Source organism: Pogona vitticeps, chromosome 2 (genome assembly GCF_051106095.1).
Source record: "Pogona vitticeps strain Pit_001003342236 chromosome 2, PviZW2.1, whole genome shotgun sequence".
Lineage (NCBI taxonomy): Eukaryota > Metazoa > Chordata > Lepidosauria > Squamata > Agamidae > Pogona > Pogona vitticeps.
The window spans coordinates 178,123,131-178,140,615 of NC_135784.1; the positions used below are offsets into that span (position 1 = coordinate 178,123,131).

The 17,485-nt window shown below is 46.4% G+C and overlaps 1 protein-coding gene across 1 annotated transcript in view; it reads right to left on the bottom strand.

The window, feature by feature from the left end:
- The window catches only part of SRPK3 (SRSF protein kinase 3), a 29,454-nt gene that overhangs the window by 11,606 nt on the left and 363 nt on the right, over window positions 1-17,485 (bottom strand). Inside the window, exons 2-10 of the mRNA XM_072991419.2 lie at window positions 17,047-17,134; window positions 14,454-14,590; window positions 13,770-13,878; window positions 11,998-12,085; window positions 10,559-10,646; window positions 9,075-9,181; window positions 8,490-8,655; window positions 6,401-6,426; window positions 1,049-1,202 (exon numbers count right to left, since the gene is read on the bottom strand). Coding sequence (XP_072847520.2) covers window positions 1,049-1,202; window positions 6,401-6,426; window positions 8,490-8,655; window positions 9,075-9,181; window positions 10,559-10,646; window positions 11,998-12,085; window positions 13,770-13,878; window positions 14,454-14,590; window positions 17,047-17,134 — 963 coding nt within the window. The remainder of the gene's footprint in view (window positions 1-1,048; window positions 1,203-6,400; window positions 6,427-8,489; window positions 8,656-9,074; window positions 9,182-10,558; window positions 10,647-11,997; window positions 12,086-13,769; window positions 13,879-14,453; window positions 14,591-17,046; window positions 17,135-17,485) is intronic.

A 17,485-nucleotide genomic window follows, 5' to 3' on the forward strand; every position in this document is an offset into this window, starting at 1 on the left:
AATGTGATTTAATCCAAATCCACCCCGATTCAGAACATTAAATTGTTTTGTTTTGTTTTTTGAAAAAAAAAGTATGGTCTTCCTTACAGTGGTGAATTTCAGTGGTGTTAAAACAGAATTAAGACAAATTTATGGCAGACTGAAGCTGTCAATGGCTGGAATATCACAGTGACTCTGATATAACCTCCAGAATCAGAGAAATTGTGCCTTTTACTTAGAGCTGTTCTGCAGTACACGGGAAGGTGCTCATGTGCTTATGTCTGACCTGTGGACTTCCCATAAAGTTACCTTGATTGGGCAGGGTGTGAACAGAGTGCTTGACTAGAACAGCCTTTACGATGATTCACTATGGATTTTATGTTTAGACATAGGTTTACAGACTGCATGAGAACTTGACCCAGAACGTGACACTGGGAAAACACATGAGTTTTCTTGCTTGCACCAGCTGTACAAGCACTGGCATAACTGCTTTTGAAAACATGTGCCAATACAGCTGAAGTCTGATGTGATGGAGCATACAAATCATTCAGTGTTATCTTTTCCTCACCTCTTGTAAGAAGATTGCTGCCATTTTATGAATGGTTTTAAAACAGTGGCGAGGAGGGATATATTCAGACATTAGTACATAGATGGTTTTCATACCATAACTCTTTGAATGAGCGCTTGTAGAACATTTAGAACCATCTCCCCCTGCAACAGATTCCCATGGTACAAAAAAAAAAACACATCCAAGGTTGCCCTTCCTACATACATGCACAACGGACATCAAGAGGGCTAAACAAAGTATTCTTATTATCTTGTTGCCTATGACAAGCCATCAAGAGAGCAAAGCACGGCAGTGAAACTTACAACGGTGGCCAATGCCAGGGCAATGCCCAGGAAACCAACCAAAAGCAGAGCAATGTGGAAAGGTACACAAACCCTAGTTTGTAAACAGGGCACAAAGGGGCGTGAAGGCAAGTGAGTAAATGGTGGGGGTGGGGTGGAACGAGCTTCTCCGTGCGTAGGCTTGTCTAGGGACCGGTGACTATCTATGGCCAAAACTCACCTGGGCTCATGGCTGACTCGCCGGCATCGCCCGCTGCCACGGCCGACAGGTCTTCCAGTTGCTGAAGGTCCCGAAGCCGTTCGGCCAGGAGCTGGCTCTGCCTTTTCTGCTTCCTCTTCAGCTTCTTCCGCTTGTTCTTCGAAAGCTTGCCATTCTTGGGAGATGAGAGGGCCCCAGGTCACAACCCTGCTACTCACAATCCCGGGGCAGTCTGAGGTGGGTGGGAGTGGGAAGAGCATGCCAAAGAGCGACATGCAAGCTCAGGACCTCCGGGTGCAGGCGAGGGGCCAAACGAGAAGGGGGCAAACCAAGGGGTATCCCCCAGAAACAAACGGGGCTCTCAAGGGTAAGAATGCCCTACAAAAACAAAGGTGTGAGGCACATCAAAACACACAAGGGGCAAGAGCGTAAAACTGTGTGAAAACAAATGAGGGGGCAAAGAGAAAAAAGGAATCTTAGCCTCTACTGCTCCGCACCCCACCCCACCCCACCTGTGGGGCAATGCATGTTACATAGCGGTACATGTATAGATACTGTATAGGTTTTATGAGTCAACGGCTGGAAAACCAAGGCCTAATTCTAAGTAAAGTGGACAACTTGAGCCTGGGATGTTCCACTGCAGATTGCAGATGGGAGCTCATACGACTACAATCCCTCCTTCCCTAGAGGAGTCCTCTACTTCCTGAGATGCAGGCAGAGATTATGTGCAGTGAACACTTATTTGGTGCAGAGGAACATTTCAATCACACGAGCCCCCACTTGGAATCTGAAGTGGTACAGCCCGGACACAGCTTGGCCCCTTCACTGAGTGTTGGACCTTAATGTGGCTTCTTTGTTCAAGGTTCCTGCCAAAACAAAAACAAAAAAAAGGTCACAGGTAAAAGTAGAAAGGCAGGGAGAGGTGAGCCATGCACACTTCAGGACTATAAAACAAGCTCGGGTCTAATGCTAGCCCAACTGGAGAAAGCAAGAGTTCGCTTCAAGCTGAATTTCAAAAAGTTACTTTTTTGGCCTGTATCTGCCAAATTCTGGAATTTGTGGTCCAAAAACGTAACTTTTCTCAAAGAACACTATTTCGGGATGTCAAGAAACCAATCCACATTTCAAGTACTGTGAGCTTCAGCATCCTTGCTGATGCCGAAACAGATTCTGGGGCAAACTGTATGGATCCTACAGCATGTCAACCACTGCAGAAGGCCGGAAAATGTCTCAGGCCAGCCCTTGCTTGTAGGGCTAAAGCAAAAACAGGCACAGCAGCAAAGGAACAACGTACAGAAACAAGGGCGTGCTCGATGACAGAAGTTTGAACTCCGGAGAACACACACAAGGCATGAAGAGCGTGCAACTGGGAATGAGAAAACAAAAAACCATAATGGTTGTGCAAGGGGGCATGAACTTGCGCTTGCACAAGCAAAACATGGATTCATAGATGGATACAAAGGTGATGCATATCTGTGTGCATGTACATATGGTATCAAGGCGTGAAAGCCCAAGGATATGAGTATTAAAAGAAAAAACTCAAGAAAAACTGCAGCATGGGCACATGAAATATGACCCCCTTGGATTCTGGTAAGCCGCACAATTTGACCACAGCACTAGCTGCCACTGATGCAAGAGAACAGAAGGGACAACTAGGGTGCATGAGCAGTAGGAACTGAACTAGAAATGATGGGACCGTAGAAGGAAGATCCTTAAGAGGATCATAAAGATTTATCTGCTCTTTGGTCAACATGCAAGCCTATCAATCTGTACCATATGCAAGCATCCATTCACCTTTACATATCCGGCTCCAAGCATCTTATCAAAGTTGGGCATCTTGAAAAATGGGCCACAGATCCACATGTACAGAATAACGCAGAGGCCATGGGCCCAAAGACTGCCACATGAGCCAAAGAGACTCCACCTTGGGGCAACATTTTGCATTCTCATGAACCTGCTGGGAGTATCAGCAGCATCTATCCTTGCAATGTCTTTGGTGGCATTTATTAAAAAGGAATTTATTCTCAGCAATTTTTTTTTTAATGGATTACTAGAATCGCCCATGATTTTCATAGGGTTTAGATGAGCAAACTGGTTTAGTATCTTGAGAAAAACTGGGTTCATCCCTGCCAGGTCTGTTTTGTGGTGATGATCATTTTTATATGATCATCACCTGAAAGAGAGTATAGGGTTAAAGAGAAAAGTAACTTCAGAGGACCCTGTTCGGCTGGCAAAAGCAGGCTTGCAAATGCAAGTGGAAAGATGAAGTGAGACATCTTCACACAACCCCCGACCTTCTCTGGTGCTCTGGGCAGAATGAGAGGAATAGTCCTGGTTGGTGGCAGTGGGAACTCTATGAGTGGTGTTAGGACTGCAGCTTTGCTTTTCCATACTTGTTGTCAGAACTGGGCAAAAGACATGATGGGAATCTACTGGTGTATCTTTGAGTAATTTGTAGTAGCCCTACAAGGGTTCCTCACCACCCCCACCATGCTTCCCTCCCACCTTTCTAAATTAGGCTACTGAACTGAAAAATCAGGAACCAGGGTGGATTTGATTTAAAATCTAAAAATGGATTTTTTTAATGATTCAAGTAACAACATTGACTTTTATTTAAATTATGATTTAAATCCATTTACATTTTTTTAATTTTTTTTTAAAAATTACTAATAATTTTTTAAATCTGCCCTGCTAGGAACAGTCTCCTACATGAAAAAAATGTTGGGTTTGGCTCAGTTCTGATACTGAAAAGCTTAGCATGTGCTGAGGGACATTCCCTTTTTCTTATTTCTACATTCTGCACGTTGGTGGCCTTCTGCAGTTCAAAAAAGACCCCAGAAGCCAGATATCTGCCTGCCTCTTGCTTTACATCAGCAAAGTAGTAACAGGAAGCAGAAAAAAACTGTCTTTTTCAGCCTGCCCCACTGAAACTTGACTATTTGTGCTAAGTGTATGACATATTAAGCAGTAATGTATTTGCCACCAAAATGCCAAAGTGTGACTGGCAGGGGGGAGCAATGTTGAGGCTGCCTATTTTCAAGAAGGGTGACTGATAGGCCTCATGATACCGCAAGACCTAGCACAACAGAGGCTATACGGACAGCTGCTCCCTAACCAAAGCCTCTTCTTTGGTGATGTTGAAGTTACCCGAGTTACACAGGCAGCTTTTCGCAGTGTTTGGCTGCTCAAACATTCCGGCTTCCTTCCTGGCTTTAAGCACCCAAGCTACAAGTCAACCCTTGTCAACCTTTTTTTTTTGGCCATGGCCTTAAACATATAAAAGAAATATAGGCCAAATCAGGATTGTAAAAGTTGCACAACAAACATTACAAAGTGGTGCATGAAGAAGGGTGTTTCTAGTCTGTGGCCTCCTTCAAAGGCGCCAGCCCCCCCCCCAGGGGACCCTATGCCCCCAGCTGAGAATAGTTACTATAAGTGGTGAAGAGGTATTGTGTGGCCTACTATGGCCACAAAGGGGAGGAAGCTCATTAGCCATTGCTTGGTCCAAACAAAGGTTCTGGGAACCACAGGAGATCTTCTGCTGATGGATGATAGTCTGGGCCTCTAGCCTAGGCAAGCAGGCTATGAGCCGGCTATGGCAAGAGGAAAGGGATCTAGATAGGCTTTAGACAAGGTAGCTTACCCAACTGTGGCAACAATGTGTTAGCCAAGGGAGGGAACCACTGGTCTTACAGATGTTTTGGCTCCCTGCAGCATGGCTAGAGATGAAAGGACTGTGGGAGCGATGGCCTCAAACATCTGGAGGGTCATAGGTTCCCAACCCCTGGACTAGGTGACTCTCCCCCACAACAAGGAGTACCAACTTTCCTCTCCGCTCCACTTTTGCCTTTGCTCTGTCTTCGGGAGTTAAGAGGCAAAGAGTCTGACAGGTTTTCTAGACTCCACAAAACTATAACGGATGTGTAAAGTATGGTCTTCAAGGTGTTGTTTGAGCGCATGTCCCAGCAGTTCTCTACCACTGGCTGTACCTGCTAGAACTGATGGGAGTTGCAGTCCAACCACATCTGGACCCAGTCGCCTTGCATCCTTTTGAGGAGAAAGGCGAGGCAAAAATACTTTAAATCAATCAATCAATCTGGAAGGCCACCCTTCCACTCGTATTACAAGATACCAGAGAGACTCTTCAAACCATGTGGGAAACCAAACTGTTTTGTCGTTTAACTGACACAGATTATTCAAAGGGCAAAATCTGGACTCCTCGGGGCATGGATGCACAGTAAACCTGAAACCAATGGCTGCAGCTGGACTGCTTTTTAAGTTTCACTATGGTATGGCCAGAATAGTGTGGCTGTGCATGGGGTGGGGTGGGGGGTTCACTGCACAAATGAACAGACATGCACAGAGAAGAGGACGTGAGCACACTGGGATAAGAAGAAAGCTTCTGTATGCATCAGTGATGCAAATGGAGATGCAAATTTGGAAAAGCAGTTGAGAGCCGATTCCTGGAACAAGGCCCAATGCAGGAATGTGGGAAGCTAGTTTGCACAGTTGTGTTGATCCTCTGGGGGGGGGGGGCAGTGGCAGGGAATGTCCGTTTCACACACATCAGTGGGTCAATGCAGAATGGGCTGGATCCAGACTATACTGTGTATGTTATCTGCTTTCAAGTTGGAACCAAATTATAGTGACCCTAATAGGACTCTAAACTAGCTGAACTTAAATCCTGCTGAGACTTAATTCGACAAAATGATTTTGTCTGACAGCCAGTCACTTCTCCTGTGCCGGCCAGGCGGGACATGGAAAGAAGGACAGTGGGGAACTTGTTGCTCTCTGGATCCATACCGGACACTACACCCCATCATCCCTTCCCACTGGCCACGCTGGATGGAGTTGACAGCAGATACAAGTCCAACAATATCTGGAGGCTGATGCATTCTACACCCTGATATACAGGAAGCATCCCACCACCACCATTTTTGCTATTTGAAGAACCTCAACTGAGGATAATATATAGAGCCATCTGCATTTATAGGCTTTACAACTGTTCAGTGTCCCCCTCCCTGTGTACAGACACATCTGTTCAATGTATAAAAAAATCGTAATGTTGCATCTGTGCTACCTGAAAAAAGGGCTTCGCTGGCTGTAAAAAAAAAAGTTTGTCCCTTGGTGGACTGTTGGTGAAAGTAGTTGCGGCCACAAGCCTTGGACTCAAATGACAAAATAAGGGGAAGACCTCTCCATCCACACAAGACTGAGGAAGGGAGGTAACTATCAGTCAACCAAGACCAGCCTCACAATGCAAGCAAGTTTTCAAAATCCAGGCAATTCAAAACATCATTCTTCCACTGTCCCTGGATCCGGGGATGGGGTGGGGGGGGGTGTAGAGAGGCACCAGGGGTTGGGGAGACTTACCAGGCTTTCCTGGGGTGCAGAGCTGACTGAGGGAAGAAGAGCACAGATGGAGTGGGGGAGAGAGAAAGAGACAGAAATGATTCCCAGAATCAAACAGCCAGGAAGTCCAAAGCAAACAAACATCAACCAGTAACACTAAGAAAAGACAGGGCAAGTGAGGAAGAGAACCAAGTAAATTTCAGTTCTCCAGTTCAGTTCTCCAGCTATCAAGCCATTTATTGTCTTCTCGGCACCTCTTTTGTCCCAGAGTTCAGACAGAAAAGGCTTGTCACTGTCCCCAACATGGAATTATTGGGGGATAATCCTTTTGGCAATCCTTTACAGAATGTTAACCTGATCAAGTAGATCTTGCAAGACAGAAGGCCTCTAGCAGGCTTCAGTCCTCTGAGGGTTCATTAATGCTTTTAGATCTTGGCGGCAAAATTCAGGTGAATTTCACACAAACCATTCACAGTATGGACACCCCCCCCTTCTAGCAATAAGTTAGTCACTGCCCTATCTTCCAGCCTTTAAGTCAGGCCTGGGGCAATAAAATGGCAGAACATTTAGAGGACAACACAGAGAGTACCTAACTCACTAAGCTATCCAGCTCACTCTAAAGGTAAAGGTTCCCCTTGACAATTTTTGTCCAGTCATGTTCGACTCTAGGGGGCGGTGCTCATCTCTGTTTCCAAGCCATAGAGCCAGCGTTTTGTCCAAAGACAATCTTCCGTGGTCACATGGCCAGTGCGACTTAGACACGGAATGCTGTTACCTTCCCACCGAGGTGGTCCCTATTGATCTACTTGCATTTACATGCTTTCGAACTGCTAGATTGGCAGGAGCTGGGACAAGCGACGGGAGCTCACTCTGTCGCGTGGATTCGATCTTACAACTGCTTGGTCTTCTGACCCTGCAGCACAGGCTTCTGCGGTTTAGCCCTTCCCTTTAATTCTCCGGTCTAAATGCATCAAATGCCTATCTCTCATTCCCACCCTCCACCACAGAGAAAAGAGAAGACTACAGTGATCAACAACTTCAGAAGGCCTCAGACCACAAGTAGGGAAAACCAGGAGAACTGCTGTGCACATGTACATGGGTGCGGGGAGGAGAGAGACTCGTCTTCCGTTTTTCCCTTCTTGTTGCCTTCAGCCATGCCGACACAACACATCACGCAGCCAGCTATTCCCCTTCCCGGCCCACTTTCCATCTCCATTCCTGAAGATCAGGCACCAGAATCCCTCAGGCCAGTTCTGACTCCTTCATAGGGAACAGCCGGGCCTTCCATTTTTCAAATCAGAGGCAAAAAGGGGATATGGAAGAAGTGATGAAGAAATGGCATTTACTGACAAGTTGGGCGGTGATGTGTGTACCTGTGTGTGTACTTATTTCCCGCTGACATTTTACAGTAGTCTCCTCATGAAAACCAAGGGGACTACTCATCACATGATATACTCTTCTCTTGCAGTTCACACCACTCGACTCTCTTCTGTCTCACATCACCAACAGGTCAATCAATGCCCTCTCTGTGGCTGTGTTATGATTTGTCAAAAATCTTCTGGACAATTTAAGTTCCTCAATGTCACTGGACACCGATTGTCTGATTTCCCTAGTTCTGTCCATGTTCCTAGAAACACAATTCTAAACAATATCGGCATTCTAGTGCATCTGATGCCTACCCACTGCTCACCCACTCACTGGGAATCTGGTAGTTTTAGTATTAGTCACAGATCCGCAAACTTGAACCCTTCACGATCTTGCAGAAATGGTTGCTTGTGAGCAACGTTCCCTCTAATTTTCTGTCTTGCTGTGTGGGGGCCTCGCTCTGTGCGTGTGTGTGTGGGCTCAGCGGGGCTTCATTTGAAATAGGAAGTAAACAAACTGGTTGCCGGCTGACTGTGTGCGGCCTCGATGGCACTCTGGGTGAGCGCTCATGTGCGCGGCTTAGAGATAATATTGCTTGTGAGCGACAATTTCTAATTTCTTCCCCTGCTAAATCTTGTCTGGTCCAGCTAGTGCTGACCGAAGAACAGATCCACTTGTTAATCCTTCCTATACCGCATATATCTCTAAAGATTAAAAAAGCATGGGTAGGATGATAAGTGCTTACCTGCAGAGCCAGAGGGAGGAGGCCCACCTGCCTGTTGCCAGACAGTGGCCTCAGCTGCCAGGCGCCGCACATAACTCTCGTCTACACACAGCAGGATATTCTCTGGCTTGATGTCTGTGTGGATTATTTTGCACTTTGTGTGGAGGTAGTCGAGGCCCTGCAACACCTGGGAAGGGAGATGCAGACTCAAGGTGAGGAATAAATACAGGGTCCTTCATTTTTCATTTCAAGAAACTGTGGTACTGGTTACTCTGGGGCTTCACATAGTGTTGGCAGTGTTTGTTAACTTAAGTGGGCACTCAGGTTCCAGCGCTCTCTAGAGAAGAAAATGCATGTGTGCAGCAGCCTCGAGGCCTTTGACTGGCACACGGTGCAAAAGCAGGCTAGGCCTACTATAAACACCGGTGATGTTAATGCTGATTAAAATGGGGCAACTGATCAAAACTGGCAGTGGACCACTGTGATGATATCCTGAGATACAGATATATAATCTATGTCTAGGTAGATAAATAAGAAAGTGAAGAACAATTTTGGGTGTACAAGTTCATCCCCCAAGAAACCATTATAACAAAAATCCATCTTTACCTGACGTAGGATGCTCTTGACACAAGGTATAGGAAGCCCTTGGTAGTTGGACTTGATGATCCATTTCAACAGCTGGTGCCCTAAAACTTCCAGGACCATACAGACGTCTGGGTAGGTTCCAAATTAAGGAGAGATAAGAGCTACTGGAGTGACTGTGAACAATGTCATCACAACCTTGTCTACTATCTTTTTACCTCTCGTTATTTGTGAATAATTTTAAAAATGGGTCTAATTGGGGCAAAAGGAGAGGGAAAGAGTAGTGTCATTGTTCTGATGAATACAAGATTTTGAGGCACCTGGATGTTGAATACGGGTCTCTATGGACACCACACTTCTTGTTGAGTAAGTGTAAGATGTGCACTGTGTTGGCAAAGGAAGGGAAGACTTTCTGCAGGGAATTACTGTCTGTTTGTCATCACTCCCTTTATAACTCAACAGGGCAGACAGAATATGAGTGGACGGGGGAAACACACCATGTAGAATGTGGAAAAAAATGACTCTTCCTTAAAAGGCATAAAACGATAAAGCAGGAACATTGTAGGTGTTGATTTTTTTCTCCAGGATACTTAAAACAATGTACAAGGTTATTTCCTCTCCTCCTTTTTCAAATCCTTAAAATTATCACATGAGGTAGGTCAGGCTGAGAGGGTACAACCGGCTCAAGATCCCACTATGAGTTTCATGTCTGAATAAGGATCTGAATCTGGTTCTCCATCTTCCTAGTCTGACTATATGACCACTACACCCCCCCCACTCCATTCATTTTATCTTTCAGGAGGCCATGTGTGAAAATCAAGGAACATACTTGCCCACCGCCTTCTTTAACATTCTCGAAAAGAAGGTTCACCATCAGATTTATCTTAGATTCCGGCCAAAAGGTGTCTCTGATGTTGCACACTCACAGCAAATGATATTCCATGCCCCCTTGGTCTGAATGAGGCTTGCTGAGGATGAGGAGTAATAGTTGCAGCCTTAGGTGACTGATGAAACACTGCTCCCGGCCAAGCCCAGCCCTAGCTGCGAACATGTCAGTGTTTCCCTAACCATAATGAAATCCTTGTGTGGCTTATGAACACCTGTGTCTTTTCATTAGTCACCTAAGGCTGCAGCTATTTCTCCTCATCCTCAACAGGCCTCATTAAGACCAACAGCTCAACACTGGTCTCCCCAGACAGACTGCAGGACTGAAAGTTTCCCTGTAGAAAAATTATTCTGGACTAAATGTTGGTGAGAAGATTTCTCCTGGTAAACTATTTTTCTATTTCCACGGAGAAGCTGGGTTAGGTTTTTTTGTTTTTTGCTTGCTGAGAAAATGTTCACCCATTGTCTCACCAGCAGTTAGAGATGAAAGTTTGTCTAGAGCAGTTCAGTAACATCCAAGGCAGATAGATAGAGAAACAAGTTATCTTGTTATTGGAACAAGAGTGGACCCCAATATTATCTGAACAGAAGTAGCAGCAGTGGTTTCATAAGCAAAAGGATACGGACACCGTTGATTCCTGAGATCTTGAAGTCATCAATCAATTGGACAATATTCTCACGCTTCGGGTCACTGGGATCGGAGTCTCGTACCTGGAAGGTGAAAAGGAGAATGCAAAGTAAGAAACTGAGGCGATAGCAAATGGAAGCATCTTAGACCAGGGTCAGCTACTAGAAGCCCCAGGGCCCAAACTGCCATGCTGTAGATCTAAACCTATAGATGAGAGAGATGCAGAAAAGTGGCATCCACAGTAGCAAAAAGAACATGCTGGCAGGTGACTTCCCTACATGAAGACATTTAGCATTTCAAGGGGACACTGTGACTAGAAACTCTGCTGGCTCCAACATGCGGGATATCAATATACAATGAACTGTCTTAAAGTGTGTAATGACTGTCCCTCAGGTTCAATATGAAGTTGTAGAGCTCCTGAAGGGTTGTGTGTGTTTTATTTATTTTAAGGATTTGAATCCTGTCTTTCTAACAAACCCTCAAGGTGACTTACAACCAAAATAAAAGCAATCGATAATAAGAACAAGACTAGTTTCAATAAAAACTCAGGGCAATCAAGGAAGAACTTCCGAAGCTTAAAAAAAAGACACAGCACACAAAATGGTGACCAGCAAAAGCTTGGTGGAAAGAAAACATTCTTTGTTTCCCTTTCCAAACTAGGTGGAGTAATCCTTGGCAAACTGTTCCGAACCCTTGGTACCATGACTGAAAAGCCACTCTCTCAGGCAGTCATCTACCTCAGCCTTTCTCAATCTTTTTTTGGCCATGCCCATAAACACAATACGGAAGAAATATAGGCCCAATCAGGATTGTATAAGTCACATGATGAACTTTAGAAGGTGATGTATGAAGAACTGTTTCCAGTCTGTGGCCACTTTCAAATGTGCTAGGACTCCCCCACCCCCCCACCCCAATTGAGAATGGCTGATCTATCCTATTTCTGACATCAAGAGGATTTACACACTCTAGAGCTAGCATGGGAGAGAGTTGCCCACCCTTGTTCTGGAGATGTCACCATTAGATTTACATACATGGCTACTTTTACAGCACAAATTGCATTTGACAGCAAAAAGAGGGACAGATGGCTGTCAGACTTCATATTAAACAAAACAATAGCGGATCCACCCCAGTGAATAATGTGAACCAAAGCATATCCTGGATTAGACCCAGAGAGTGGCGTTTGGCACCCAAACTGAGTCCTGGAGTATCTGAATGAGTAAGAAGTGCTTTGAGGCATGCACAGTTTGTATTTCCCTCATTAGAGGACACTGACATGCTAAGAAGAAGAAGATGCAAGAGGAGAAAGAGCCACACTGCCCAAAATAAACAGGTTTGCAGGCACCCCCGGATCCCCATTACTTCCCTTTTTAGGAACTAACCACTGCAATCATTCCAGGATCTGAGGGGAGCAGAGTGGAAAGGCACAAAACTCACACATTTTAGCAGCTTTATCTCATCCACCGCCGTCTCTGTATAGTGCACCGCACTCTTCACCACTTTGAGAGCTACAAAACGCTTTCGCCTGAGGAAGGGAATGAGGGAGGGGACTGAGTTATTCCTAGCTTTCCTCTGCCACCTCCATTTAAAAAATACTTACCAGATTTTTTGCTCCATAAGACCCACTTTCCTCCCCCCCAAAAAAGTGGGGGGGGGGGGAGTCTGTGCATCTTATGGAGCGAAGCTGGCAATTTCTCCCCCACTGGCCCCATGGGGGGAGCCTCACAAGGTTCCGAGTGAGCCTTCCAGGACCCTTGCGAGGCTCCCCCCACCCCCCATGGGGCCAGCAGGGGTGAAATCACCAGCTTCCGGGACCTTTTCTGAGCCTGTGGGAGGGTGGGGGGAGCCTCACAAGGGTCCTGGAACAGACCCTAGGACCCTTTGGAGGCTCACCCTGCCCCCCTGCCGGGCCAGAGGGGGTGAAATCGCCCCCTTCTGGGACTCTTCTGAAGCTTCCCAAGCCTCAAAGGAATCCCAGAAGGTGGCGATTTCACCCCCTCTGGCCCGGCGGGGGGGCAGGGTGAGCCTCCAAAGGGTCCTAGGGTGTGTTCCAGGACCCTTTAGAGACTCACCCTTCCCCCCCCCCCCAGGCCAGAGGGGAGGAAATTGCCACCTTCTGGGACTCTTTTGAGGCTTGGGAAGCTTCAGAAGAGTCCCTGAAGGTGGCGATTTTGCCCCCTCTGGCCCCCCCGGGAGCGAGGGTGAGCCTCCAAAGGGTCCTAGGGTGTGTTCCATAAGACAGACCTCTCCATAAGTCTCACCAAATTTTTAGGAGAAGAAAACAGATTTTTATTTTCCTGTTTTCTTCTCCTAAAAATTTGGTGCGTCTTATGGAGGTGCGTCTTATGGAGCAAAAAATACGGTACTTTCCACTTCGTAATTCCAGCAGCATTCTCAAGATGGCTCTTGGTGAAAAAATATATAGTAATTTAGGAGTTTATTGTCTCTCCCCCCCCCCCCCCGCCTCCCAAAGTATTAAACAACTTCATAAAAGCAAAACAGACTCCTCAGTAGCCCAAACAGTAAAAGCAACAGCACCCACCATTGCTATAAGACACGTGGCTATGTTGCCTACTCCATGCTTGACCCAAGCATCCCCAGAGGCATCCCAGATTCTCATGGGTTGATTCAAGGTGTGTGAACACAGGGCCACATATCCATTTGCACACACAGCCAACTTTCCATATCCACAATCAAAGAGCAGTCAGGAGAGCTGAGTTTCCTCTCCTACCCCAGGGTTTCCCTTGACTCTACAGGTTAACACCGTAGAATAAAGCCTTCATTAGTGTTGATGAAACTGTGTTGAAATAACTAATTACAAGCAAATATCTCTAGTTCTGTGCACCTGCTCTAGATTCTGTTTTCCAGTCTCATCACTCTTGGACTAAGGCCTCACTGCACACAATGAATGGTCTGAAAGGGGTCAAAGGGGCTTTTGTGTCTACTAAAGTTCTCAGAACAGGGAAGGCCATCATTAACATAGCAGCTCTCAACCATTCCTCTCTTCCTTATTCTGGATCTGTATGACGTACCAGTCTCTTTCTCTATGCTCCTATTTCCTCTCTCTGCAAAACAAAATGAAACTTTCTCTGTGTGCATCCTGATCATTGCAAACATACAACTGTTTAGGAAGTTAATTCTCCTTCCTTTTTCTGTAGGGAGTCAGAAAAATAAGGGTGTATATTCTCTGACCTTTGCCCAATACTCACTGAATGTCCCAACAAAGCCAGACGGTAGAAAAGTGCCCCCAGCCGAGTTTCCGCACCACATGGTAGCGCCCATTGAACAGGTCCCCAATCTTTACTGGGTAATACCCACCTGGAAGGAGACGAGCAGAACTAATTAATGACATCAGTTAACTAAGTTGTGGCATTTGGAGAAGCAGTACCCACACACTACTTACTGAATCATAATTAAAGCCATCCAGTGCTACATATGAGCAATTCATTAAAAAGATATTCATCATTATTACTTAGCGCAGAGGTGAACTTTCCTTTTGAGGAAAGACTGAAAGAACTGGGCATGTTTAGGCTTGAGAAAAGAAAACTGAGGGGAGAGATGATAGCACTTTTCAAATACTTGAAAGGCTGTCATACAGAGGGGCAAGATCTCAGTCATCCCAGAGTGCAGGACACACAACAATGGGCTCAAGTTACAGGAAGCCAGATTTCGGCTGAATATCTGGAAAAACTTCCTAACTGTTAGAGCGGTACAACAATGGAACCAGTTACCTTGGGAGTTGATGAATGCTCCAACACTGGAGGCATTCAAGAGAAATTTAGACAACCATCTGCCAGATATCCTTTGATTTGTATTCCTGCTTTGACAAGGGGTTGGATTTGATGGCCTGATAGCCCCTTCCAACTTCACGATTCTATGGTTCTATGAATTACCTCGGCAGTAATCTCGAGGGTCCTCTTGTTCTTCATCATCAGACCCCAACAGCCCTCCTCCAATTGCGGCAGGGAGAGGCAGGGGAGGTATTGGTGGCGTACGTGGAACATCATCTGAGCATGAGGGACTCAGTGGCCTGGAAATGGAAGGCCAGCAGAGAGGGAGAAGCAGGAAGAGAGGGAAGAGAGAAAAGTCATCAGAAGCTACAGTATATTATTTTTTTCGTTTTACATTTATCTTATTCCTGTTGTGAAAGACAACCACTCACAGACATTCTTTACCTGTTTCTAATTGACAGCTCTCTCTAGAGAGAAAGAACCACAGTTATTACACACATAAGCTTAAATACATGTGACCTCATTTCCTCATATTCCTTCCGCTACCTTTAACTCTCTTACTTCCCTGAAATCTAGTGAAGACCATAAGCGTTTTGAGACAGGAACCTATCTTTTTTGGTTTGTACTGCTTCGCAAAGTATATCAAGGGTACAATCATCCATCAAGAAATACCATCATCCTCTTTTAGCAATACTTGGTACCTACCTATTACCTTCCACCGCCTCCTCTTCTGTTTCTCCCATTTTAACTGATATACAGGGGAGAGATTCACACTGGCCAATTAGAAACTGAAATTATTTTTTGGCAGAGCGCTATGGCTCTGGATCTTCTACTCCCTGAACAAGGAAAGGTCCTGTGCTTTAGTTCTCTCCCTCCCCTATAGGGGAAAGACAGGATTCCTCAGAGGAAAGTTTCCAGATCTGGATCTGAGCTGCTGATTCTGGGGTGAATGCCAGGCTGGAGCGGCAGATCCCTGGGATGGAGGCCGAAGACTATCCCAAGCAGACATATGCTGGTGCCTGGGCACCTTATCTGTTCCACATGCTCCCCTCGTTAGTAAAAGAGGAATTAATACCTTCTGAGCTCACAACCCTCCATCCCGTCAAAGCCCAAATGTGCACAGAGACAAGAGGCGGACAGACGGGGGGTTAAAAATAGCCTCACAGCCCCCGGCAGCTGCTGCCCAGGATGGGAATGGAATCTGGAATGGGAGGGGGGGATGGGATTGGCGAGAGAAAGCAACAAGCCCTGGCTGGTTTTGGCCTAGCTTCTCTGAGGTGGTAATCCTATGTTGGGATCACAGGACTTCAAACTGCAGGTGTGGACTCGTGTGACTGGATGATGCTTCGCACAAGAAACATCCTCTGTGTAAAGAGCATCAACTCTCAGGCAAAAGAGTTGCAGCACAGTTCCTTTCTGAACATCCTGGCTTCCTATGTGGAGGATGCTGGATGGGTGGGCACCTGGAATATCCAGTACTGCATACAAACCACTTCAAGTTTTTGATGCTAACAGCACTTTTAAAACTAAGTAATCTTCCATGGGCAAGTACTATTGCTCCAGTATTATTATGTACAATGACAGCAAGCTACTGACCAGCTCAAGCCTATTTTAAGAGGAGTGGGGTTTGAAATATGTTTTGCCATCCATGGGGAGGCCCAAGAAAAGTAGGCCTCCTCCCTCTTCCCCCACCGCCTAAAAAAGATCCAAGGCTTGAATTTGACCCAAAACGTACTAAGGTTTTCCCTGCCAAATCGGACTAGTCAGCGACCACCATAAGAGATGGAACGTTTATTAGGTAGATAAATGCACTCATTTGAAACACCCGTAGCCATTAGTCTGTGTCAGTCACCACGGTGAGAAAGGTATCTGATCTATATTTGCAAACCAGGGCCTCTCACACCCTTACCCATTATCAGTTAAGGACAGAAATCTGGTGGTTAAGTAAGTCCACATCATCATGCACCTGGATTACCTTGATTCTTACCTTTCATCTTTCTATGCACTCCTGAAGCAAAGCACAGCACGAAAGCTCATGTTACTGCTATTGAGGTATGATCAACCTTTTTTTTTCCTCACAAGAGGCCCAGGCCTGCTATGCATTCATACCATCTCAAAACCTATCTGCCACCAAGTATATGAACTGACCTCACTGAACGCAGCCTGTCTGATGACTCAAAAGTCTTGTTTTCGGTATTATATCTGGGACACTCTCTTTTCAATTGCCAGTCATGCTGCTTTTAACTTAAAAATCTGCATGGTTAAAATGGGGAGGGGGGTTGTCACTCTGCTGGAATCGGGTCCACTCTGCAAAACACTAGTGGGTTTCCCCTGAGTTTGTTGTTTGTACCTCCTAGATTTCTCAATGGCAAATAACTGGCCAATGAATACAACACCCAAGGGAACAGAATTACATTTCAGGCAGTAGGGAGATGCTTAACCCATTCCCATAGGGCCATCATCACCCAGCAAAGAACATGCGTGTATGAATCAGTCCTAAGAAAACCATCGCGGGCTCCATAAATGCATCAGCGCTTCTTCTGCAGCTGTTCCCTCAGTCTCCCCCCACCCCGCCCCATCCCGAGACCATGCTGGCTCCCTACAGCGGGGGGATCAGGGCAGAGCGTTAAAATTTATTTTGCAGGAGGAGTTCGTCCCTTCGCTCAGGGGAGACCCTCTCCGGCGTCCAGACCCCCCTCCCCCCTCCACGTCCAGGCTGGGACCCTCACTCCCGATCTCCCCCCCCCCGACTCACCCCGTGGGGGTCTCGTTCTCCAAAGGCGGAGGGGGCGGCGCCTTCTCCTTCTTATGCTTCTTCTTCTTGCCCCGGCCGTTCGCCGGGCCTGAGGTTTGAGGTGGGGGGGGAGAGAAAGGGCGGGAGAAGAATGAATGCGGGGTGTGGTGGGGTTGGGTGGGCACAAAGCCTCTCCTTGCAAAAGTTTCCTGGGCGTACTTTTACCCACGGCAGCAGGCAGTCTCTGCAAGAAGCCGCCACACCACCCCCCCCCCCCGCCTCTTCCTCTGCACCTGCTAGAAACCCCCCCCTCCATCCCTCCCCGGAAAACCTCCAACTTCTCTCCGCAGACCCAAAAGTTCTCTCACGCGCGCCACCCCACACAAAAAAAAACTTTCCAGGTAGCTCGTGGCGCAGTGGTTAAAACGCTGTACTGCAGCTAAAAACTGTGCTCACGACC